The 25,015-nt window shown below is 41.5% G+C and overlaps 1 protein-coding gene across 4 annotated transcripts in view; it reads left to right on the top strand.

The window, feature by feature from the left end:
- The first annotated feature begins 2,778 nt into the window (after positions 1 to 2,778).
- Positions 2,779 to 25,015, top strand: part of NPHP3 (nephrocystin 3) — a 63,556-nt gene continuing 41,319 nt past the window's right edge. The window contains exons 1-10 of one of the 4 annotated variants that reach the window (XM_064277337.1): positions 2,779 to 2,841; positions 5,482 to 5,607; positions 8,350 to 8,500; positions 11,198 to 11,350; positions 12,310 to 12,443; positions 14,326 to 14,486; positions 16,230 to 16,358; positions 19,932 to 20,088; positions 22,550 to 22,624; positions 24,200 to 24,373. In XM_064277337.1, the coding sequence (XP_064133407.1) occupies positions 2,821 to 2,841; positions 5,482 to 5,607; positions 8,350 to 8,500; positions 11,198 to 11,350; positions 12,310 to 12,443; positions 14,326 to 14,486; positions 16,230 to 16,358; positions 19,932 to 20,088; positions 22,550 to 22,624; positions 24,200 to 24,373 (1,281 nt within the window). In that variant the 5' untranslated portion in view covers positions 2,779 to 2,820. Of the gene's footprint in view, positions 3,211 to 5,481; positions 5,608 to 8,349; positions 8,501 to 11,177; positions 11,351 to 12,309; positions 12,444 to 14,325; positions 14,487 to 16,229; positions 16,359 to 19,931; positions 20,089 to 22,549; positions 22,625 to 24,199; positions 24,374 to 25,015 lie in introns of those variants that run through there. The other 3 variants (XM_023540049.2, XM_003420911.4, XM_023540051.2) reach the window with 3 other exon arrangements.

Here is a 25,015-nt window from a genome sequence, read left to right as displayed (position 1 = left end):
TTGTTCTGTGTATTGTCTCATTTCCTTCCCGATGTCTTGAAGGGTTCTGTATATTAAACTTTTATATTCTGCCTCTGGTAGTTCCAGGAATGCACTTTAATCTAAAAGATCTCTTGATTATTTGTTTTGAGAGCTTGTTGAGGCGATCATGGTCTGTTTCTTTATGTGACTTGATATTGACTCTCATCTCCGAGCCATCTATAAGTTATTGTATTCGACAGCACCGGTATATTTGCTTACTGTATCGTAGCTTCTTGCTTTGTTTTGTTTTGATATGCCCAAGTGGGTTGCTTGAGTGAGCTAGCTTGATTATTTTCACCTTTGGAGCTCTGACATCCTGTCCCCAGATGGCTAGAGCTATTACCAGGTATATCAGTGTAGGATTCCACTTGCTTTTCTTGTATGAATTCAGTTCAGATGTCCAGGTAGCTGATCATCAAGTGTGTGGTACAGGCTCTGTCCTATAGTCTTAGAGGGGCAGGGGTGATTGGTGTAGGTGCCGGTATCTGGTTGCAGCAGGCGGTCACACCCTGAACAAGGCAGGGGGCTGAGAATCGTCCCCCACGTGTCTCTGAGGAAAGTGTGTCCCTGATCCCTAGAGCATACAGGTGGGTGGGTTCTGCAGACAGACCATGGGCATCCAGTGGTTTTGGTTATAAGGACTGGGAGGTACCAGTTATCCTTGGGCCCTAGTAACGGGTGGCTGGGTGACCTGAATGGAGCTACCAGTCCTTAGGCCCCTGATGTGGGTAGGTGAGGACCCTGTTTAATAGGCAAAGCAATGTCAAACATCAAACTCTCCGCCCCACAGCTGAAATGGTTGGAGTCTGCCAACAAGGTCCTATTCCCCTGAAATAGGCCCACACAGGTCTATGGGGAGGGGGAGGGTATTCAAAGTCCATGGACCATTTATGCTTAGACAAGAGACACTTTTGTCCTGAGCTCCCCTGGTTAGTGAAGCTGGCAAATTATCTTTTCCCCCAATTGCAAATTTTTTCTTTCTCCAAGGTCAGGAGGATGGTTCTAGGCACTCAACAGGGCCTATCTCAGGCCCAGGGAATTCAGCCGCTGAAGCTGGCTTGGGGGCTGAGGGGGCAGCAGTAAAATACACGCAAGTACTTAGCTTTTGCTGAGAGCGCCTTTCTCCTCAGGTTCCAGAGGTGTGAGTAGGCTGTGTGGCTGGCTGCTTCTCCCTGAGGAAACCGCGGCCGAACGCTAGTACCAGCCTGCTGCCGCCAGTCCGGGAATGGTGCCTAAGGGCTCCCCGTGGTTCAGGTCCGGTAACTCCTCTCTGCTTCTGAACAGTCTCTTCCTCCCCTTGCCTCTCAGTTCCTTTTCTAAGCTTGCCTTTGATGCTCAGGGCTCCTAGCCTGTCATAAATATACTCGTTTCACTTGTTTTTTCAGGTCTTTGTTGTAAAGAGGGCTCCCCAGAAGCATCTATTCTGCCCTTGGCTCTGCTTGTCTTTTTTAATTTTTCATATCACCTAAAACACATGGGATCACTCTGAGTCAGGACTAACTAGACAGCAATTTTTTTGCTTGTTTTTTAAACCCCTCTCTTTCCCCAAATCCTGTAACAATTCTATCTTTTCCCTTATTTGATGAGCTGCCCCATGGTGTACAGTCTCCGAGTTTTCCTCATTGCCACAAGTCAAAAAACCTGAACTTGTTGGACTAAAGATTGTCCTCTGTGGTCTTAGGCTGAAAAGCTCTTTCAGTGGCTGGTACTATGTCTCGCTGGTCATTGTAGCCACATGCATACTGACAGGCACATAGTGAAAGGCACATAAAAAAATAGTAGGCACTTAATAAATTCCTCAGATTTCCAATGTCTGGGATTCAGCCTCGGAATGGGAGCGCCCGGTCAAGGGCGGCAGTGACAGCAGCAGCAGCGGATGTGCAGCAACTGGGAACCCAGGCCGGTGCTCACGGGGAGGCGCGTGCCCGCCAGGAAGACTGGGGCCTGACCCAAGCAGCATAGAGTTATTGTGCCAGCGCCCGCTAGGGCCGGCCTTGTCCCTTCCTGGTCCCACCGGGCTGCGGTGCTGCTCGCCTGGACCCATCACGCCCCTCCCCGCCTCGCCCCGCCCCCCACGCGCCCCGCCCCTCCCCACGCGCCCCGCCCCACCCCGCCCTGCTGCCTCTCACCCTGCCACCTCCCCCGCCCCACCTCGCCGCGCCCCGCCCCGCCACCTCCCCCGCCCCGCCCCACCACCTCCCCCGCCCCGCCCCACCACCTCCCCCGCCCCGCCCCACCACCTCGCCCCGCCCCACCACCTGCCCCCATCCCCGCCCCGCCCCGCCACCTCCCCTGCCCCTCCCCACCACCTTCCCCCATCCCCACCTCCCCCCGCCCCACCCCACCACCTCCTCCCCCGCCCCGCCCTGCCACCTTCCCCCATCCCCGCCCTGCTCCCACACCTCCCTCGCCCCGCCCCACCTCGCCCCGCCCCGCCCCCTTCCCCCATCCCCGCCCCGCCCCACCGCCCCCGCCCCGCCCCACCACCTCCTCCCCGCCCCGCCCCGCCACCTTCCCCCATCCCCGCCCCGCCCCACCTCCCCCGCCCCGCCCCACCACCTCCTCCCCGCCCCGCCCAGCCACCTTCCCCGCATCCCCGCCCCGCCCCACCACCTCCTCCCCGCCCCGCCCCGCCACCTTCCCCCATCCCCGCCCCGCCCCACCTCCCCCGCCCCGCCCCACCACCTCCTCCCCGCCCCGCCCCGCCACCTTCCCCCATCCCCGCCCCGCCCCACCTCCCCCGCCCCGCACGCCGGGCTCTCCAACCCCAGCGGGCGCGCGGAGGCCGCCTCGGGCGCCATGGGGACTGCCTCGTCGCTGGTGAGCCCGGCGGGTGGGGAGGTGATCGAGGACACGTACGGGGCGGGTGGCGGGGAGGCCTGCGAGATCCCGGTGGAGGTGAAGCCCAAGGCCCGCCTGCTGCGCAACTCGTTCCGCCGGGGCGCGGGGGCGGCGGGGGCCGGGCCGGGGTCGCTGCCCCGCGGGGCCGGCGGCGGCGGGCTGCTGGGGGCCAGCTTCAAGTCCACCGGCTCGTCGGTGCCCGAGCTGGAGTACGCGGCGGCCGAGTACGAGCGACTGAAGAAGGAGTACGACATCTTCCGGGTCAGCAAGAACCAGGAGCTGCTGTCCATGGGCCGCCGCGAGGCCAAGCTGGACACGGAGAACAAGCGGCTGCGGGCCGAGCTGCAGGTAACACCGGGCCAGGCCGCGCGACGGGGGAGACTGAGGCCCGGGGCGGCCTGCTCACGGCCGCGCAGCCTCGTGGCAGCACTGCCGAGCTAGGCTGGGGGCGTCCGTTCTGCCCGCTCCAGACTTACCCCTCCTTTTTAAACCTAGTACTTGTAAGAGCTGGTGGGGGGAGAAAAAAGAAACAGAAAAACCCAGCCTGTTGCCGTCCAGTCATTTCCGACTCAGCGACTCTGTAGGACAGAGGAGAACTGCCTCATAGGGTTTCTGAGGAGCGGCTAGTGGATTCGAACTGTGACCTTTTGGTTAGCAGCCGAGTTTTTAACCTCTGTGCCACTAGGGCTCCGAAGAGTGGAGGTGTACTGTGAGATAAACATGGGCCTTGAAGTCTAACCAAACCCATTGCCATCCGTTGGTTCTGACTCTATAAAAAACTGCCCCATAGAGTTCCCATATTGCAGCTGGTAAATTCGAACTGCCCACAGCCTTTTGGTTAGCAGCTGAACTCTTAGCCACCAGGGCTCCCTCCGTATTTTAGATTCGGGGCCTTATTCTCTTGGGTTCTAAATTGATCCCCTAATTCCCCCCTCCATCCCCACCCCACACACTTTTCTGTTCCTGGTTCATTCATTCAGACACCCTGAAGCTGTAACCGGAAAGCCCCCAGCAGCAGTAAATGCCAGTCTCCATGGGCTACAGAAAATAGCTTCACACTAGGCACACACATACAAAAGACTTTGGGGACGTCTCTTGAAGCAACTCAACAAACTCTTCTAGGAGTTTTACCCCAATTTTTTACATGCTTCCAAGTAGGGCTCATGTCTTTATTGATCTTCAAATGGGTTTTGCTGGGAGCTCGTGAAGTCCCCTGATTTTCACTATTTTAACTAATGTGGTTGAAAATCTTTCCAAGATATAGTCAAATTTTCTTTAATCCATTTGATTAATTTACTCAAGAAACAATTCTTGCATAATCTCCCTTAAAATAGTATGTAAAGTGAGAGGTTGCTTTTTTGTAAGTAAGGTTCTCAGACTTTGTGCTGTTGGTTTGGAGCCTTCTGAGGGTTGTGTGATTCATTTACTCTTTACTATGGGAGAGACTTCTAGTGTTTCTGGACTCATTACAGTAAGAATTGAATAAATCCCCTGACTGATTTTTCTAAAATAAAATCCTTCCTTCTTCTAATCTCAGTATCCTCCTAGTCAGCGTTTTTGTTTTTTCGTCATTAGCTGTAATGTAATTAGCAATGTTATCTAGGAGGACATACTTACCAGCAATCTATCTGTTGTCTTCCAAGTTTTTCTCTTGGGCAATCTTAATACACTTGCTTGTATAAAATGGATTTGTGCTTTTCAGATATCTGACTTCATGTGTCCATGCCACTTGCATAAAGAAGGGACTCAGCCCCCTCAGTGCCCACTGCACATTGGAGGTGTCTTTGAGATGGCAGGTGGAAAAGAAGGCTGGACCAAGGAGGGCAGTAAAATAACAACAACAACAAAAAAAACTGAACCCGTTGCCATCAAGTCGATTCTGACTCATAGTGACCCTATAGAACAGAGTAGAACTGCCCCATAGGCTTTCCAAGGAGTGACTGGTGGATTCAGACTGCTGACCTTTTGGTTAGCAGCCAAGCTCTTAACCACTGCACCACCAGGGCTCCAAAGAGAGCAGTAAGAGTTGACAAATGTCACAGCCCCAATTACACCTGTTTCTAACCTTGCTTCTGCATGTAACTTGGTTTTTTTCTCACATATCTAGGCATTAAAAAAAAAAAAATACCTCATATATATTTATCTTAATTCAGTTTAGTCGAACATTTACTAGAGGCCTGCAGTGTACCAACCACTGAAGGGCTCTGGGAATAGCAAGATAAGACATGGTGCCAAGAAACACACTGTGTCTTGCAGAATTAATTATCCCTCAAATTAAACCTTATGAATTCTGATTTTTGTTCTCGTAAAGATAGAAAAAACTGAAGCATAGGGAAGATTAAAAATAGCACTGTTAACTGATAGCAGTGTTTCAGGGAAAAAGGATTAATTCCCTTTGAAAGCTTAGTGTTGAAGTGTCTTTGCTGTATACTTCAAGCATGTTTGCATTTTTTTCATTCTGTGTTTGAATAAAATGGCAATATGCTGTTTTTGATAACTGATAAAATAGTAAGCAGATTGGTGAAAATGGTAAGATATATGTAATATATATGCAAGATAATGTAAATTTTGGGAGAAATATTATTTTCGTTAAAAAATAATAAGGTGAATTATTCCCAGGCACTTCAGAAAACTTATCAGAAGATACTTCGGGAAAAGGAAAGTGCTTTAGAAGCAAAATACCAAGCAATGGAGAGAGCAGCTACATTTGAACGTGATAGAGATAAAGTTAAAAGGCAATTCAAGGTAAATTCCTTTTTTTACCCCAAAAATGATGAGAATAAAAATAGCATATTTACAAAATTCATTTAGTATTGTGAAGAATAAACCTGTTAACCTGTTGCTATCGAGTTGATTCCAACTCATGGCGACCTCAGAGTAAAACGAGTTCATCGGGCATTCTTGGCTGTAATCTTTATGAAAGCAGATCACCAGGCCTTCTATGGTATTGCTGGGTGGATTTGAACTGCCAACATTTAGTTTAGTAGTACAGCGCAAACCTCTTGCACCACCCAGGGTTGCTGTGAAGAATAAGAGGAAGTAAATCATGTAGGATTTGTGAAACTTACAGGAACTAGAGTAATTTTTACAGATTTGAGTTGAACATAGTAAACTTGAGATAGTTTCGAAGGAAAGGTATAAAAGGGAACATTTAAGTGGGGATTTTGAAAAAAAGGTAGTAAATGTTTCTATATGGGGAAGAGACATTTAGAAATGTTGAGGGATGTTTTCTGTGGGAAGGCATTACTGGCATTTAGTGGGAGGAAAAAAATTTCCTAAACACTGTGGAGTGCACAAGACAGTCACACACCACCGGCAAGCATCCCGCTTGGAATTCCAGTGGGTTCCAGTTATGAAATAGTGAATTAAAGGAACTGGGGTTATTCATCCTATAAAAGAGGAGATTAATAAACAAATGAATATTGGTTTTATGCATGGCTTTTCCCTTACAAATTGATGACATACAATTGGCATAACATAGTTCATAAAGACAGCATTCTACAACCTTCTTTGGTGAGTAGCGTCTGTGGTCTTAAAAGCTTGCAAACAGCCATCTAAGATAGAACTGTTGGTCTGTTTCCATCTGGAGCAAAGGAGAATGAAGAAAACCAAAGACTCAAGGAAACAATTAGTCCGAAGGACTATTGGACCATAGGAACCTCAGCCTCCACTAGCCTGAGGCTAGAAGAAGTAGATGGTGCCTGACTACCACTACCCATCCCTCTGACCAGGAAAACAATGAAAGGTCCTGGTTAGAGTGGGGAAAAAATGGAGAACAAGATTCATAAAAAAGGCCAGATTTACTGGTCTGCGAGAGACTGGAGGAATCCCAAGACTTTGATCCTTAGACACCCTTCTAACTTGGAACTGAAGCCATTCCCAGAGATCACCTATCAGCCAAATTATAAATAGATCTATAAAATAAACAATAACACCTGTGAGGAAAGTGCTCCTTAGAACAATCATCTATATGAGCCCAAAAGGACAACATGTGCCCAAAAGCAAATATGAGAAGGCAGGAAGGGGAAGGAAAACCAGAAGACTAGAACTGGGGAACTCAGGGTGGTAACGGGGAGAGTACTGACACGTCGTGGAGTGTGTAGCCAATGTTGCGGAACAATTTGTGTATAACAGAAAACTAATTTGCTCTGTAAACCTTCACTTAAAGCACAATAAAAAAGGGGAGGGGGGCAGAAGACACATTTTACACTAATCCCATCTCAGTAATATAACAAAGAAAGCCCATTCCCAAGTGGGATTATAACCACAGGTGTAAAACCAAACCAAACCTACTACCGTGGAGTCAATTCTGACTCATAGTGACTCTATAGGACAGAGTAGAACTGCCCCTAGAGTGCCAAGGCTGTAATCTTTACGGGGGCAGACTGCCACATTTTTCTCCTGTGGAGCGACTGCTGGGTTTGAACCTTGACCTTTTGGTTAGCAGGTGAGTGCTTTAACCACTGCTCCACCAGGGCTGCCTCACCACAGGTATGGGTTAGGATCTACGACACATTTTGGGGGGACATAATTCAGCCCATTACAGTGGGTGCTGGGAAATTCTCTGTGATGACTGACAGCTGACCACCACCAGCTGGTTAAAGTTACCAGAGTGTTCTCCCGATTTGCTTTTATCCTATTTAAATTGCATACACAGTTAATACCCTTAATTATTTTCATATCTTTTGCAGGAATAAAGGAGGTAGGAGTTTTTTGCCATTTAATTCTAGTAATTTTATTTTTTCCTAAGGTACCTAGCACAGCTGTGCTCTGAAACACATGGGGTTTTCACAAGTCAGGATCGATTAGACAACAGCTTTTTTTAGAAGCTGGGTGGGATTCTGGGAATGCGGTAATAGTTAAAAACGTGAGGGTCTTACATGTCAGAGCAGACTTGTAAAAAACTACCTAAATACACAGTTGTAAGCCTGAAAGACCAGACTCAATGCTGTCAAGTCGATTCCGAAACATGGTAACGCTGTGGGACAGAGGAGAACTGCTTCATAGGGTTTTCTAGGCTGTAATCTTTATGGGAGCAGATTGCCACATCTTTTTCCCTCAGAGCAGCTGGTGGGTTTGAGCTGCCAACTTCTCATTTAGCCACTGAGTGCTTAACCACTGTGCCACCAGGGCTCCTTAGTTAGAAAGGAAGCAAGTACAGATGAGTACTGAGCTAGGCTTTTAAAGAACTATCTGTATGGACAAATTGACAACAGCAACTCGAGAGAGTAGATAGGATACTGTGAAGGCAGTGAGTTTCTGTTAATGGGGGAGGAACAATTCTAAAAAGGGTAAGAATGGCTGCACAACTTGAAGAATATAATCAGTGTCACTGAATCGTGCACGTAGAAGTTGTTGAAATGGTGTATGTTCTGCTGTGTATATTCCCAACAAGAATAACAATAAATTATTTTTAAAAATTTCATTAAAAAAAAAAACTTTTGGGCTATAAAAAAAAGTTTCAAAATTAAAATTCTTCTTTTAAAGATTTTTAGGGAGACCAAGGAAAATGAAATTCAGGACTTATTGAGGGCCAAGAGAGAGTTGGAGAGCAAACTTCAGAGGCTACAGGCTCAGGGGATCCAGGTATTTGATCCTGGGGAGTCTGATTCGGATGACAACTGTACAGATGTTACTGGTAAATTTATTTTCTCTTTATAATATTTTGCTCTTTCAGCATAGCTGTAGTGATACTGTAGAGCCAACTTTGAATGCTATTATATTCCTTTGACTTATCTATATTAGCTGGGTGATTGCTTTGACTGCTGTTAAAAATGGAGTCTCTTCTCTCTCTCTCTCGCTCTGTTTCTCTCAGCTCCTGTGGCACCCCTTCTGTGTGAAGTACGTGAAGTTGTCAGGGTCAGAGGTTCTTTCTGTCTTGTTCCTCTGCCAACCATAACCCACAGCTTTTCTGTCTCTGGTCTAAGATAGGTACACCAGCTCCAATCATCACATCTGCATTTTAGCCAACGGGAAGAGGAAAGGGGAGAACATTTCTTTCCTTGAAGGCTCAACCTCGAAAGATAAACAGATCATTTCTGCTCAAGTCCTATCGGTCAGAACTATCCCCACTGCTGTCGAGTGGATTCCCACTCAACAGAGACCCTGTAGGACATGGTAGAACTGCCTTTATGGGGTTTTCAAGGCAATCTTTATGGACGCAAACTGCCACATCTTTCTCCTGTGGAGCAACTGGAGGGTTTGAACTGCCAACCTTTCGGTTAGCAGCCGAGTGCTTAACTATGCAACCAGGGCTCCTTGACCAGAACTATACCTAGGAAGATTGGGAAGTATAATCATTAGCCAGATAGCCATATGTCCAACTAAAATTTAGGGTTCTGTTACTAAAGGAAGAGGGAGAGAATGGATATTGGAGGGCAGTTAATAGTCTCTGCCAATTATTTTTGCATGTAATGATGTATTCTTTGTAACTATCATTTAGAATCTCTGCATAATATTTCACTGAGTGGTTTTCAGAGCAGTTTTGTGAACTACTCAAAGTTGTTATTTTATAATTAAACATAAAATATGTTTTTCTGGAAGAAAAATCTGTAATTACAGACTGAAAGCGTTCACCATGTTCCAAGAAAATAGTAAAAAAGACTGATACTGAAAAAAAGTAAAGGGTTCTATTTTCAACGTAGTGAAAAACGTAGTCACACTTCTGTTTATAAAGAACTTCAATTATATTTTTACAAACCATATTTTGGAGTGACAATTCCCTTCTAATTTGCGTTTTAGTACCATTGTAATCTGACCAGAATCCTGGGAAGGTTTATTACTAACTTTTGAGAAAAAAATAGAAATGATTCTTACTGACCAAGAGTGACCGAGAAAAATGCTTTTATGCCCCACATTAATCCGAGTGGTCGTTTGAGTACCGACGTGTTGAAATATGTGGTGTTTTAAAGCTGTTACAGTGTAATTCTCTTGGCTGTCCAAGATTTTCTCTCCTAGGTCCTCCTTCGTATTTAAACATGAAGAAGGAATGCCTGAGGGAATGTCACCTGTTTGAGATTTAAAGAACTGTAGACAGTAACCTCAATTTTGCCAGAAATATCGCCCAGATAGCTGTTTACTTATGGGCAGTCCAGGATGCAATGTAGATATTCTTTATAAATGTAACATAAGTAAATGCAATTTATAAAGAACCATCAACATGTTCATCAGTAGCTACTGTTTCAGAAATCAGTTTTGTTGCCATGAGAGATTAAAAAGAATGTTCTGCCTGCCACAAAGAATTTACAGCCTAATGAATTACTAATATTAATTAGTATTCATGTGCTAATAAAAATGTACCTTTAAAGTTCTGTCTTTGAAATTTTCGTTCAATACCTAAACTGTTGTTGTTAGGTGTTGTCACGTTGTTCCGACTCATAGCGGCCCTATGTACAGCAGAACGAAACACTGCCTGGGTCTGGGCCATCCTCACAGTCTTTGCCATGCTTGAGCCCTTTGTTGCAGCCACGTGCCAGTTCATCTTGTAGAGGGTTTTCCTATTTTTCACTGACCCTCTACTTTACCAAGCATGATGTCCTTCTCCACGGACTGGTCCCTCCTAATAACAAATCCAAAGAATGTGAGATGAAGTCTCACCATCCCTGCTTCTAAGCATTCTGGCTGCACTTCTTCCAAGACAGATTTGTTTGTCCTTCTGTCAGCCCATGGTATATTCACTATTCCTCCGTAATTCTTCTTTGGTCTTAACTTATTCATTGTTCGGCTTTCACATGCATATGAGGAGATTAAAAACACCATGGCTTGGGTCGGGTGCACCTTAGTCCTTAAAGTAATATATATATTTTTAAACACTTTAAAGAGGTCTTTTGCAGCAGATTTGCCCAGTGCCATGCATCGTTTCATTTCTTGACTGCTGCTTGTATGGGTGTTGATTGTGGATCCAAGTAAAATGAAATCCTTGACAGCTTCAGTCTTTTCCCCATTTATCATGATGTTGCTAATTGGTCCAGTTGTGAGGATTTTTGTTTTCTTTATGTTGAGGTGTAATCCAAACTGTACAGATAGAAATGCTTTTTATAATGTTTGGGGGAGGTGATATTTTTGATGTCTTTCTCTTACTGTAATTCTTTTGTTTATTGTATTCTTTCTTGTTTCCATTTGTTGTTTTTTAATCCCTTTTTTGAATTTGAGATGATAACCAGAATTGTGTTAACGAGCAAAGTAGAAGAGTACTTTCAATATCATTAAAGTTTGAATTTTGTTGTATTTATAATATTCTAGTATTTTTTCAGTTAGGAATCTTGTTCAGAGTATGTGATGAGCTTTTGAACATTCAATAATTTGGTTTTCACAAGATCAAATTCCTTGCACTTAGCTGCTGGAACCCAGTGTGAATACTGGACTGGTGGAGCCTCAGGAAGCGAGCCTTCCATAGGGAGTATGATGCAGCTTCAGCAGCCCTTCCGAGGCCCAGAGTTCGCCCACAGTCTCATAGATGTAGAAGGACCCTTCGCAAACGTCAACAGAGGTAATACGTGCTGGTTTCCAGTGACCTTGGCCACCTGCAGTGGCTGTTCATGTACTGTGATCTTGTGAAAAGAAGAACTGCCATCAACAGAGCATGAGTTTCGTGTTCTAGGTGCCTCCCTTAACACACCTGGCCAGCCTGGTCAACAAGGTTCTAGTAACTGAGCTGCTGGTCAGAATTCTCAGGTATTTTAGTTGAGCAGCCAAAGTGTAATGCAGATTAACTGAGAAACAGTAGTTTTTAGTTGTTCCCTCAGCTTCTTTAATGGTGTTGAAGGTTAGAGCAGATTAAGGTGCGGAATACAAATAGCCGTGTTAAGTCATATAGTATTCTTAATCGAGAGAATACTTTTACTGTTATATAATTTGGTGTTCATAGTAGTTCTAAGATCTGGTCACAATTTCAGTATCCATGCAGACCTAAGAAGTTACTAGTAGCTCTACTCTTTTTCCTTAAAACTAGAATTATTTACGTGTTCAAAAATGAATGTGGTTTTTTTTTGTGTGTGTGCCTTTTGAATTAGCCAAGTATGTCTTAAAATGTTTATTCTTGCTAAATAGGATACTTTCATTTTGTGCCACTTTTGAACTTTTCTTTATGACTCAATATAATTAAAAGTAATAATTAGGTAAAACCATAGGCCAACCTGGAAGTATGGGCTCCCCTCAAATAGCAAACTAATTGAACCTCTCGTGCAAAATAGTTCCATGACATTTGACTGGAACCACTGGTACCCCAGGGAAAACCAGTGCTGACATTCGTTGCTTCAAGTCTCAGAATTTTAGATTGGAGAACTAATTGACTTCTCGTATGTAATTCTAGAAGCTCTGTCAGTAGTAACATGTGAGATCAGATTCCATTCTGTGATGCCTATTGTGTTTTTTCAGACTTCTTTTGAATCATCCTGTCCAATGTTTTCTGGTGATTTTTCATGAACTTACGAAAAATTTTATTTTCAGATGACTGGGATGTTGCTGTAGCTAGTTTATTACAAGTTACTCCCTTGTTTTCACATTCTCTATGGAGTAACACTGTCAGGTGTTACCTCATATATACAGATGAAACCCAGCCTGAAATGGAGCTTTTCCTTAAGGTGAGGATACTTATAAATTCTGTATTCACTGATGTAGAAAACAAGGTAATATTTTATCCTATTTATGACATTACTACATCTAACCAAGTAGTTTATTACCTGATAGATTAAATGTCTTAAAGAACAGCAAGCACTTTGGGCTTTTCTTAAGAGAAAAATCTTTTTCCGTATTACCCGTTGCCATCGAGTTGATTCCGACTCATAGTGACCCTATAGGACAGAGTAGAACTGCCCCATAGAGTTTCCAACGAGTGCCTGGTGGATCTGAACTGCCGACCTTTTGGTTAGCAGCAGTAGCACTTAACCACTGGCCATCAGGGTTTCCTTTTCCGTATTATCAGTGTATTAGAGAAGTTCAGGTGCTGTGAATCGAAGGCTCTTTTTGTTCTGTTTGTTTGTTTGGGTTTTAACTTTCTGGGAGTAAGAAGTTGGAATCTCAGGCAGAAAAAGAAGATTCTAACTGGTTTTGGAGCGTTCTGAATATCAAACTATGGTGTTGGACCTTAATGTTTTTGGACCGTTTCACTGCACATTCTACCTCATGTTTCAGACCCTCGTTGAGGGTGCCAGCTTTAAAATCTGCAAGCTCTATCTTTGGGTTTGTTTCAGATTATAACAAAATTAATTCTTGGCAGGGCTTTTAATATTTCAATGCTGAAATTATTCTAAGGGGGTGGTCAACAAATTATAACCTGTCACAGTGGTTAAGAGCTCAGCTGCTAACCAAAAGGTTGGCAGTTCGAATCCACCATCCACTCCTTGGAAACCCTATGGGGCAGTTCTACTCTGTCCTATAGGGCTGCCATGTGTCAGAATTGACTTAACGGAAACGGGTTTTTTGGGGGGCAAATTCTAACCAGTTGCCTGTTTTTGTATGGCCAGAGCTAAGGTTGATTTTTACATTTTGGAATGGTTGAAAAAAAAATTAAAAGAATAATAATGTTTTGTGATGTGGAAATTATATGAAATTCAAACTTTAGTGTCTATAAATGAAGTTTTATTAGAATACAACATACTCATTTGTTTATGTATTATCTATGGCTGCTTCACACAATAACATCAGGGAAAGTTATGACTCAGACCAAGTAGGTTGCAAAGACCTATGCCAGAACAGCCAAGTTGTTATTCTTTTGTAAAAATATTTGGCATCTGGGCCTTTACAGAAAAAGTTTGCCAACCACCGTTCTAAATGAATTTGAAATAAATCTACGTGTCATGTACTACACCTGCTATGTAAATATCTTCCAAATTGTTGATTAATAAATTCATTATGTTTCTACTTTGTGATATTCCTTAATTTTGGTAAAAAGAGAGAATATTTTAAAGCACAAAGCTTCCACCCATTATTTGAACACAGGCTTCCCAAGGACATTTTGAAGGAATTACTAATTTTTTGTATAATCATAGTCATCATTACTTAGTAACCTAATTTATTATAAACCAACATATTTCTAATTTATATCTGTCTGTTTTAGTATTCTAATATATTGTGAATGCCTTCTACTATATGAATTTATATTTTCTACTTTTTTAAGTAATGGAACAGAAATTGCTCATAAACTAATAATAAAAAGAAACAAATATTAAAGCAGATAGCCTAATGCTTTCTCAGGTTGTTTTAGGTTTTATTATGAAATAACTTTTCTGAGCTAGAAAACAGCCAAGTTGTTAAGCTGTTATTATGTTTGTTTTATAGAAAACATGTTTTCTTCAAGGTTTTTTTTTTTTTTTTTTTACATGTGATTGTATTATTTTAGAATTTAAACTAGAAAATATCCAACATAACCTGTTTAAAACATGCTTTTTTATTTTAAGTAATATAACACTCAGTAGCTCTTTAATTAAATAAGTTATGATTTTATTTGTTTTAACTTGTTTTTAGGACTATTCACCTAAACTTAAAAGAATGTGTGAGACAATGGGATATTTTTTCTATGCTGTGTATTTTCCAATAGATATTGAAGATCAATACCTCACTGTAAGAAAATGGGAAATTGAAAAGAGTTCATTAGTTGTTTTATTCATTCATTTAACTTTACCAAGGTAAGTTGATAAAAATCTGTAGTATATTACAGGATTTAAGCTTTTACACAGAATTGAGATTGCCAAATGAATTTCAAAGATAAATTCTAGTTGCTTTGTTATAATCAAAAACAGTCCAAGAAATTCAATAAGTTCTCTAATTATTTCACACTTAAGTAAAATGAAGAATTAGAAGTTGCATACTGTTAAACTGGAAACCCTGGTGGCATAGTGGTTAAGAGCTACGGCTGCTAACCAAAATATTGGCAGTTTGAATCCAGCAGGTGCTCCTTGGAAACTCTATGGGGCAGTTCTACTTTGTCCTGTAGGGTTGCTATGAGTCGAAATCGACTCGATGGCACTGGGTTTGGTTTGGTTTTTGGTTCTGCACTGTTATATTCGTTTAATGGGATCATAAGAGCAATGTCATTAAAGGTTATTTTAATCAGGGGCTGTCAAACTACAGCCAGACAGAATCCATCCAGCTCCTGCTTTCGTAAATAAATTTCCATTGGCAAGTAGCCACCTTCACTTACTTCTTTTCTATGGCTGCTTTCATGCTAAAACAACAGAATTCAGTAATTTCGGCAAAGACTGTATAGTCTGTAAAGCCTGAAGTGTTTTACTATCTGGCTCTTTATAAAGCAGGTTGGTGATCCACATTTCAGTGATCAGCATTAACCTCCACTGTTTTATTTCTTTGGATACAGACTGAGAGATATTTGACATTTATGTGGTGCATATGTACTTGGACATTTGAATAGGTGTTGAATCATATTTTAAATGATCTAAGGAGCTAGCTACTTAAGTAAGCCCAGTAGAGTGAACATTTTCCTTATAATGTGACTATAGTCACATCAATGAATCTGTCTGCAATTAAAGTTTTTTTTTTTTTAACCCTTTGGATGTATAGATAAAAGACAAAATAGACTTAATAAGAAGTTAACTTTTCTTTCTAGATTTATTGTCCGAATGGATTTAACCTTTCCAAAGCATTTTTACTTTTCAGTGTTGTCAGCTCTGATTTTCACTGTGTGGGGAAGTATGTGGGGCCCTGCGCTTTGCCAGAGGACCATGTAGTGCCCATCACTGAGCCATGACTCTGCCTGGAGGCCAAGTGAGCAGAGTGTTATTGATAAAGGAGCATTCACCCAAATCAAGTCCAAGGGTGCCTTCAGCTTGGTTGCCTCCACTTGGATTTCTTTCCTATCCGCCCTCCTCCCTTTTTCTTTTTCCATTTGGTTTTTATATTGATTAAGAGGGTATCCTGTTTTATTACTTAATATCTAGGTGGTATTTTATCTCAGATGGGAATATATTTCCTTTGTTGTTAGATTCTTTTTCTTAATTTATTTCTTATCTTTAATCCTTGAAACATCTGGGTTTTTTTTCCTCCACTTTTAATCTACATTTTGTTAAAATATTATAGTCATTTTTATACTTTGAACGTTTTAGATTTAAATTTCTTGTTTTAAACTCTTCGTAATATTTTAGCTCCCATTTCTTTCATGTTTCATTACTTTTATTTGACAGATTTTGGTTTATCTCTTAATTAGATTTTTTAAAACTTTATCCTTTTAAAGAATAAGAATTATGATTTCTGAAATTTGGTCTTTTGTTGACCTCTGCTTTTCCCTTTAATTTTTCTTATTTCATTTGTTAGTTATTTTATTTCATTATTTGTTTCTTTCATGGCTGTTAAGAAGTATGGCAATAGGAGTGGGCTTCACTATAATCGGACTTTGGGGATTTTATTTCTCCCAGATTGCTCCTTCTCCTCTTCTCATGGCTCCCACATCCTTCCCCAAAGATGAATCTAGAAAAATCTCCCCTGAACAGCTTGGAATCTCATGGAGAAACACTTTGCCAATCAATAATTATTCCTGTGTGCAGGTAGTACACTTGAATTTCTTGAAGATATTGCTCACTGGTGGCTCACACTAATTAACCCTCATCTGCAAAACGTTATAGCTATAAATTCATGGTCTTTGGGATCTGAAATCATTGAATTTGGGGCAAGCTATGCTAACAACATACATAGTGGCAGGAGAGGAAACTGCGTGGGAGGTCATGCTTGGTGAGGAACTCATGTGCCATGCTTCTTGGTTGTTGTGCATTGGAGAAGGTACCAAAAAACCACACCCATTGCTGTTGAGTCGGTTCCGAATCATAGTGACCCTATAGAACAGAGTAGAACTGCTCCACAGGGTTTCCAAGGAGTGGCTGGTGGACTCGAACTGCTGACTTTTGGTTAGCAGCCATAGCACTTAACCACTGCACCACCAGGGCTCCAGAATTCCCCATAGGGTTTTCAAATCTAAGTCTTTATAGAATCAGACTGCCACATCCTTCTCCCGTGGCACTGCTGATGGGTTCGAAGTGCCCACCTTTCAGTTACCAGCTGAGTGCCTAACCACTGCACCACCAGGGCTCCCAGGAGAAGTTAGGGTAGAGGGGAAAAGGTCAGACTTCTGACACTGCTTTTATATGTGTTCTTTAATGCATTTAATTTAACCCACCTCCCCTCATAAAAAAAAATTTTTTTCCCCCCTCATAGCATAATCAGAGAAAAAAATCTCTTAAAATGAAGAATAGGAGCTAAGATATGGAGAGTCCAAGAGAGGCTGCCTAAGTAGAAGTAATCCAGATAAGGGTTTCAAAATGGGTCTGCTTTGCCCATGATGGGTGCTCCTTCATTTTGTTAGGAACCTCGTTTGGCATTGCAGGCTCACGTTCATGCTTGAACCTAAGGGAGAGGAAAGACTTCCCCTTTGGACTTCAGGCTTTGGTCCTGACAGCACAGGGGACTGACACTGGTTTTCTTTAGTGCATTGTCCATCTTTCTAAAGGGGGGAGAATTCACTGTTGGGAACGCTTCAGTGTCCAGAGGGTAATTGTACCATGTTTCAGGGCTTATGCCCTATTCCTGATTTCTTTCAGTTCTTGGCTTCATACAGATAGTCCGTAGAGTCGCCTCACAGAACTTAGTTACACAGGAACTCTTTTTCTGTGAATGAACTTTCTTCATTACTGGTCAGCCTCAGTCTCTTAACTCTTCTCCAGGCTCACAGAGTGGCCTCTCTCCAGAAGCTCCCTCTCCTCTCCCCACATTTTTCTCTACTCAAGCCACTTTCTGACGGGATCCCAAAAGGGCAAATTATCAACATATTAGCTGACCTGACATGCTGTCTAGCTTCACCAGTTATCATCTCATGACCAATTTGTTTCATCTGTACCCTGTCTACTTTTCTCCCACCAAATTATTTGTACCAGATCTCAGGCATCATATCGTTTTGTCTGAGTACCATGTATCAGTTTTGTAGGGAGTGGTTTGGAAGTAGTAACGTGTACCTTGACAGAGATCTACTCTTTTGTATTCAGGTGGGCCACAGACTTTTCTCCCAAAGAAATCACAGATGATCCATTGAAATTCCAAAATTCTGCAGAAGGTGGTCGGAATGATCTCAACATGGAACACTTCTATGATTTGGATAGGTTAGAATGGCATAGAAATATATGTTGTTGTTAGGTGCCGTCACGTTGGTTCTGACTCATAATGACACTATGCACAACAGAACAAAACACTGCCTGGTCCTATGCCACCCTCACAATTGTTGCTGTGCTTGAGCCCATTAGTGTGGCCATTGTGTCAATCCATCTCATTGAGGGTCTTCCTCTTTTTTGCTGACTCTCTACTTTACCAAGGATGATGTCCTTCTCCAGGGACTGACCCCTCCTGATAACATGTCCAAAGTATGTGAGACGTAGTCTCATCATCCTTGCTTCTAAGGAGCATTCTGGTTGTACTTCTTCCGAGACAGATTTGTTTGTTCCTTTGGCAGTCTGTGGTATATTCAATATTCTTCTACAACACCACAATTCAAAGACGTCAGTTTTTTCGTTGTCCACCTTTCACATGCATATGAGGCAATTGAAAACACCATGGCTTGGGTCAGGCACACCTTAGTCCTCAGGGTGACATCTTTGCTCTTCAACACTTTAAAGAGTTCTTTTGCAGCAGATTTGCCCAGCGCAACACATCTTTTGATTTCTTGACTGCTGCTTTATGGGTGTTGATTGTGGATCCAAATAAAATGAAATCTTTGACAACCTCAATCTTTTCTCCGTTTATCATGATGTTGCTTATTGGTCCAGTTGTGAGGATTTTTGTTTTCTTTATGTTGAAGTGTAATCCATACTGAAGGCAGTGGTCTTGGATCTTCATCAGTAAGTGCATCAAGTCCTCTTTTCTTTCAGCAAACAAGGTTGTGTGTCATACGCATAATGCACGTTGTTAATGAGTCTTCCTTCAATCCTGATGCTGTGTTCTTCTTCATATAGTCCAGCTTCTCGTATTATTTGCTTAGCATACAGATTGAATAGGTATGGTGAAAGGATACACCCCGATACATACCTTTCCTGACTTTAAACCGCGCAATATCCGCTTATTTTATTTGAATGACTGCCTCTTGATCCATGTACAGGTTCTTCATGAGCACAATTAAGTGTTCTGAAATTCCCATTCTTTGCAGTGTTATCCATAATTCGTTATGGTCCACACAGTCGAATGCCTTAGCATAGTCAATAAAACACAGGTAAATATCTTTCTGGTATTCTCTTTTATAGCACAATATTATTTTCTTCTGTTTTATATTTAGGGCTGGTACTAAAGTTTATTACACAAACTCTGAATTATGCAATAGCTCCTCCCTAACCCCATACACACACATACACACTTACCTCTCTAGACAAACTTTCATTTAATGCTTTCTAGAAAGGGGAATTGATTTTAATTTTTCTTGCAGTACAGAAAACTCCAGTAGGTTCTTCAGATTTTTCCAGAGTTTACATAGTAGTACAAAGTATAGTTTTATACTGTGGCAAAGTTAAGGTTACCTCAGTCAAGGTTTTTGCTAGCCATTTAACCTCTCCCATTTGCCCCCAACACTTTTCTGTAGTGTATCTTGCTTATAAAGGCACCTGTCACTTATTGGATGAGAAAAGGCTAAAACCCTAGAGAAGAGAAAAATCCTCAGACCTTGGGGCTGATAATATTTGTGTTTTAATTTGGAAATCATGTGTTTGTAAAGGAAATTAGGTTTTCCTTTCGGTGACAAAGTCTCATGAGTCTGATCCATTATTTTGAGGCATGTTTAACAGTATTTTTGAGTTTTTTTTTTTTTAAGGTTTAAAGAATAAAACAATGTTATGCATGCTTTAAAATTTAATTTAATGCACAATTTATTGTACCTACTTTCATCGTCTGCTAATGAACATGTAATATTTTAAGACCAAGCTAGAACAAAGCCATAAAACCCCTTTTTTGGAAAGATGCGCTAGTCTTGCATCTGGGGCTTTTCTGGCCATTAGTCGTTGAAGTAAACCCCATTGTTGGCATTTAGGTTGGTGGACTAAATGTTAGCTAACTGTGCGGTATAGCTCACAAAATGCTGATTTCCAATCTAGCTTTTTATCAGAAGAATGTGACGAAGCTTTTCTGAAAAACCCTGAAGGAAAACCACGATTAATTTATCATCGTTTGGAGGATGGGAAAGTCAGTTCTGACTCTGTCCAGCAACTGATTGATCAAGTTTCTAACCTAAACAAGACCAACAAAGCCAAGGTAAAGTTCAGAGGTTTTTTTGTTTTTAAACTTATATACGAAACTTGATGAGAGAAATAACAAAAATAGTGAGAGTTTTAACAAAAACGAGGAAGTTCGTTAAGGATATTTTCTGTAAATTTGTATTTGCATCCATATGTCTGGTGAACCTAAATATGAATCAACTCGTTCGTTCATTTATCAAATAGGTGTTGGGCATCTGCTATGTGCCAGGCACTGTTTTAGTGCTTGGATACAAAATAAAGTTGTAGAACTTAGATTTTAGTGGGGAGATACAGGCATTAAATAAAACAATAAACAAGATACTTAGTATATTAAAGGTGATAAGTCCTATGGAAAAATTATTTAAAAATATCATAGGGTTAGGGAGATGGAATGTGTGGTGGCAGGGGGAAGGGACAGTTGCTGAATTAAATATGATGGTTAGAAAAGGCCTCACTGGCAAGGTGAGATTGAGCAAATTCTTGGAGGAGGAGGAGGTAGTCATTAGATATCAGGCAAAATAACACGCTTGGCAGAGAAAAGAGCTAGAGCAAAGACTAGGAGATGGAGTGAGCCTGGCATGTTTGGTGAGAGGAAGGAAGCCAGGGTGCCTGGAACAGAGTGAGTGAGGGGAGATTAGTAGGAGAGAAGGCCAGACAGGCAACAGATGACCTAGTGGTAAAGAACCTTGTAGATCATTTTAAAGGCTTTGTTTTTACTTGGAATGAGATGGAGCACCATTGGAGGAGCTTAAGAGAAGAATGACAGAATCTGACAAGATCATCAGACAGTGCTTTCTTAAGCTGTTGTGTTGAGAATAGACCATGGTTTGGAGGGTAGTGGGAGAAGAGAGAGTCAGGGAGCTCTGCCTGGATACTATTGCAGTCATCCACATGAGAGATGATGGTGGCTTGGATCAGGGCAGTGGTAGAGGAAGTGATGAGAAATGGCTGGATTTTGGACAAATTTTGACAGTTGAGCCAACAGGGTTTCCTAAAACCAAAAACCAAACCAAACCCACTGCTGTCAAGTCAATTCCGAGTAATAGTAACCTTCTAGGACAGAATAGAACTGCCCCATGGGGTTTCGAAGGCTGTAAATCTTTATGGAAGCAGACTGCCAGACCTTTTAGTTAGCAGCCCAGCCTTTAACCACTGTGCCACAGGGTTCCTTCCCTGTGGCAACGGTATAAGAGAAAGAGAGGAATAAATTACAACATGTGGCTAACGAGTATGACTGTTTTCTTTGCTGTTCTCCCAAGCACAGTCTGTCTACTATCCAAGGATTTGTATAAGGAGGAGGATTTTTATTGTGATCTTTCCAAGGAGTATTGGGAATAACAAAAAACAGATGATGAATGTGAGAAAGAGATTTCGATCATCCATAGATGCATGGTGCAGCGTTTTGTACAATAGAGATTATGGGCTTTGTGTTACCGTGCGTTGAGATAGCTTGGTAAATGTGTTGTAGTTAATGTTAAGAGTGAAATTGAAATAAACTCGAGGATCTTGACAAATGTATTATCTCTCGGTGCCCAGCCAGAAAATAAAATGTGCATTCAAGCGTTTTTCTTTACATCGTTTACTGTGGAGAAGATAGCCCAAGACCAGCGTGACAGATTAAACCCAAGATCCTTAGTCCGAAAGAAGTGCATATTTATTATAGTTAATCTCCAGAACCATTTCACTCTTTGTTTTAATTATTTTATATCAGCCTAGCCTGCTAGGTCCCATGAGATATGGAACCCTATATTCTATAAATACTGCTTTTAAGAATTAGTACACTAGAATGATGAACTCATTTTGTACAAAATGAGTAAAGATCTCTACCTATGCCATGATTGTAGACAGGATAAATTTCCGTGCCTGTTCACTTGTTACGCTTTCTAAAACCGTTGCCTTGTTCTCATCTAACGTTGATTGTTTATTAGCAGTACCTATGTTCGCTACAGGTAGGGCATTCTTCTTCTGGTAAATTCCAAAAGACTACTGTTTTACATAATAATACCATTTTGCTTTTGCTTTTTTTGTAGAATTAGAGCTTTACGGAAAAGTTTATTTTGATACATTTTGAAGGTTGTGTGTATTGAATAGTAGGGAAATGCGTAAGACAAAATATTTACAGGTAGACAAAAAATATATACCTTTTTATTTCAACATTGTTTACACAGAAATCCTATGTAACGGAATGCTTTGTAAAATATAAAAATAAAAACTGCATGTGACCGATGTGTGACCTTGGACAAGTTACTTAACTTGCCTCAGTTTCCTTCTCTGTAAAAGGGAGATAACGGTAGTATCTCCCTGATAGGGTTGTTGTGAGGATAAATCAGCTAAAGTACTTTAGAACAGTCCCTGGCATATAATAAACACTATACAAGTGTTTGCTACCGCCTCCTCCTCCTATTATTGGAGTTGCTGGTGCTGGTGGTGTTCTCTTGTGGTTGTTAAACCTTTTTGTTTTGTTTTGTTTTCCTCAGATCATTGATCACTCAGGAGATCCTGCAGAAGGAGTGTATAAAACTTATATTTATGTGGAAAAGATTATTAAACAGGTAAATATACGTTCCCCATAAGATTCCATCTAAAGTATTTTAAGGCTGTTTTCCATAAAATTGGATTTTCCAGAGAAAACCTCTAGTTTGATTTTTGAAACCACCACTCAGGAGAAGCACCAGTTTCTCTCGGGGATCCGTCGTGGTAGCCCTAGGACTGTGCATCTTTCTCTGTCCACTCACAGGGCTACTTGATGCCAGGTAGTGTACCTGTTAGTGTACAGTGGATCATAGAGAGTGTCTCAAGCCGAAAATGTCTATGAAGTCTCAAGTGTTATCTCGAAATTTTATGCAAGCTATATATTCTGCTCCATGTTATATCTGTTTTTCATACAAAAAAATAATGTTGTAAATTATATATCAGTAAAAATATTAATGATGATAATAATCCCCCTCATCTTCAAATTGGAGCCCTGGTGGCACAGTGGTTAAGCACTCAGGCTGCTAGCCAAAAGGTCAGCAGTTCAAACCCACCAGCCACTCCCTGGAAACCCTACGGGGCAATTCTCCTCTGTCCTGTAAAGTTGATATGAGTGAGAATTGACTCAACAGCAATGAGTTTTGGTTTTTTTTTTTTCCTCAATTTTCAGATAAAATGGGTATTATAGGAAGATGTACCATGCATAGCCTGTGGTTGCCCAAACCTCCTGAGACCTCCCCTGTGGTGCTGGGGACCCTGTTTCAGAAAGCAGGGGATTAGATTGTCTTTTCTAATTAATTTGCATTATAAGTATGGAGCTTGTTATCAGAGAAAAAGAGTGAGCCCCAAGGCTAATGATATCATTTCTGGCAACACGTTTGTTCAGCCTTCTTTTAATGTAAAGATTGACATTACCAATTTTGATCTTCTCAACAATCTTGTGAGTTTTGAAACTAAGATAAATAAGATGAATTGAGTGGAATGAATGGTAGGAGTGAAACTGGATATACCATTTTCTAATGCTTGAAGGACAGTATGTTTTCACAGATCTAATATAAAAATTAGATATAACAGCAGAGATACTTGGTATCAAGAAACACTGTTGGTAATTAAATTCTTGTAAAAACATAAAGCAGCGTATTTCTTAACCATTAGCACAGTCATTAAAATTATTCACCAGCCAGATATAACTGAAGATATTGGGAAACATTTTTTTAGAAAACAAATTCCATGCCAATCAAATACCCCTCTAGCTTTATTTATAATAAAAGGGAGATATCTTTGTTTTTATTATTTTTAATACAGTGAAACCTCTAAGAGGCGGAACTGTATGAGACTGTCCCGCTTTTGTGGGTCTCACAAGCTTCCACTTTGTGAGAACTGCACCTAAGGGTGCAGTCTTAGGCTTTTTTGCCGCTCTTTGTTAATGGGAAATAGTGGCGTTTTCCGTCTCTGACAGGTTTCTGCGTTATACAGGTTCCTGCTTGCACAAGTTACGCTGTAGGTCTGTCTTTATTTTATAACTATAACTTCTGTTTGTAGGCATTATACAAAGGCCTTAGGACTTGAATTTGCCTTCCTCGGCGTGTGTGCTGACCCGTGTTCGAGGTCTTTACGCTCTTCCTTTGTTTTCATTGCTTGTACTTGATGTTTAGGACATACTGGGCTTTGAGAACACAGACCTGGAGCCTAGGGGTCTGAGCAGTGACGATTCCATTCCAGAAGAAGATGATTTGGGTGATGTTCTGTGGGACATACATGATGAACAGGAGCAAATGGAAACTTTTCAGCAGGCTTCTCGTTCAGCCCATGAGCTGGGATTTGAAAAAGTAAGCATATGGACTATTGTTCCAGCAGAGGATCAGTTGCCACCTGAAGGCTCTATGATGATCCAGAGTAATGATTAGGCTGGTTGTCTGCCCTCATGGCTTAACTGTCTGTACTGAGATGTGTGCTTGGGTTTGTATCAAATGGAAGATGTAAGAGATTCAAATATACTTATGAACATCAAACATTTTTATTTACAGATTAGGATTTATAAACTACATGTTTATCATGTCATCATCTGCAACTCATCTAGGCCGAGATTGGGAGTTCTAGGAAGCAGTAAGGCTGTCCATGCCTCTAATTCTTCAAAGAATTAAAATACCGAACATTCAGAAAATAAATCCCAGTAGTTTATGCAGTAGGCAGATTAGTCCTTTTTGTTGGCCTAATCAGCACCCTTAAATATCTAAACAAATTAGCAGAATTTGAAGCACATGAACAATCTGTGTACCCATTCAAGCACTATTTAATAAGTAAGAACTAATATATTAACAAATATTACAGTAACTAACATTAACAGTTGTATTTTTATAGAAATTGTCTGACTTAGACTGTCTGGGTTTGTGTCCTGGCTCCACCATCTCCTGACCGTGGAGTCAAGTTACTTAACTACTCTAAGCTTTGGTTTTCTTATCTGTAAAGTA

This window comes from Loxodonta africana, chromosome 27 (assembly GCF_030014295.1).
Source record: "Loxodonta africana isolate mLoxAfr1 chromosome 27, mLoxAfr1.hap2, whole genome shotgun sequence".
NCBI classification, from domain to species: Eukaryota; Metazoa; Chordata; class Mammalia; order Proboscidea; family Elephantidae; genus Loxodonta; species Loxodonta africana.
The sequence above is the reverse complement of the archived record's forward strand: the minus strand, read 5'-3'. Positions and strand labels throughout refer to the sequence as shown.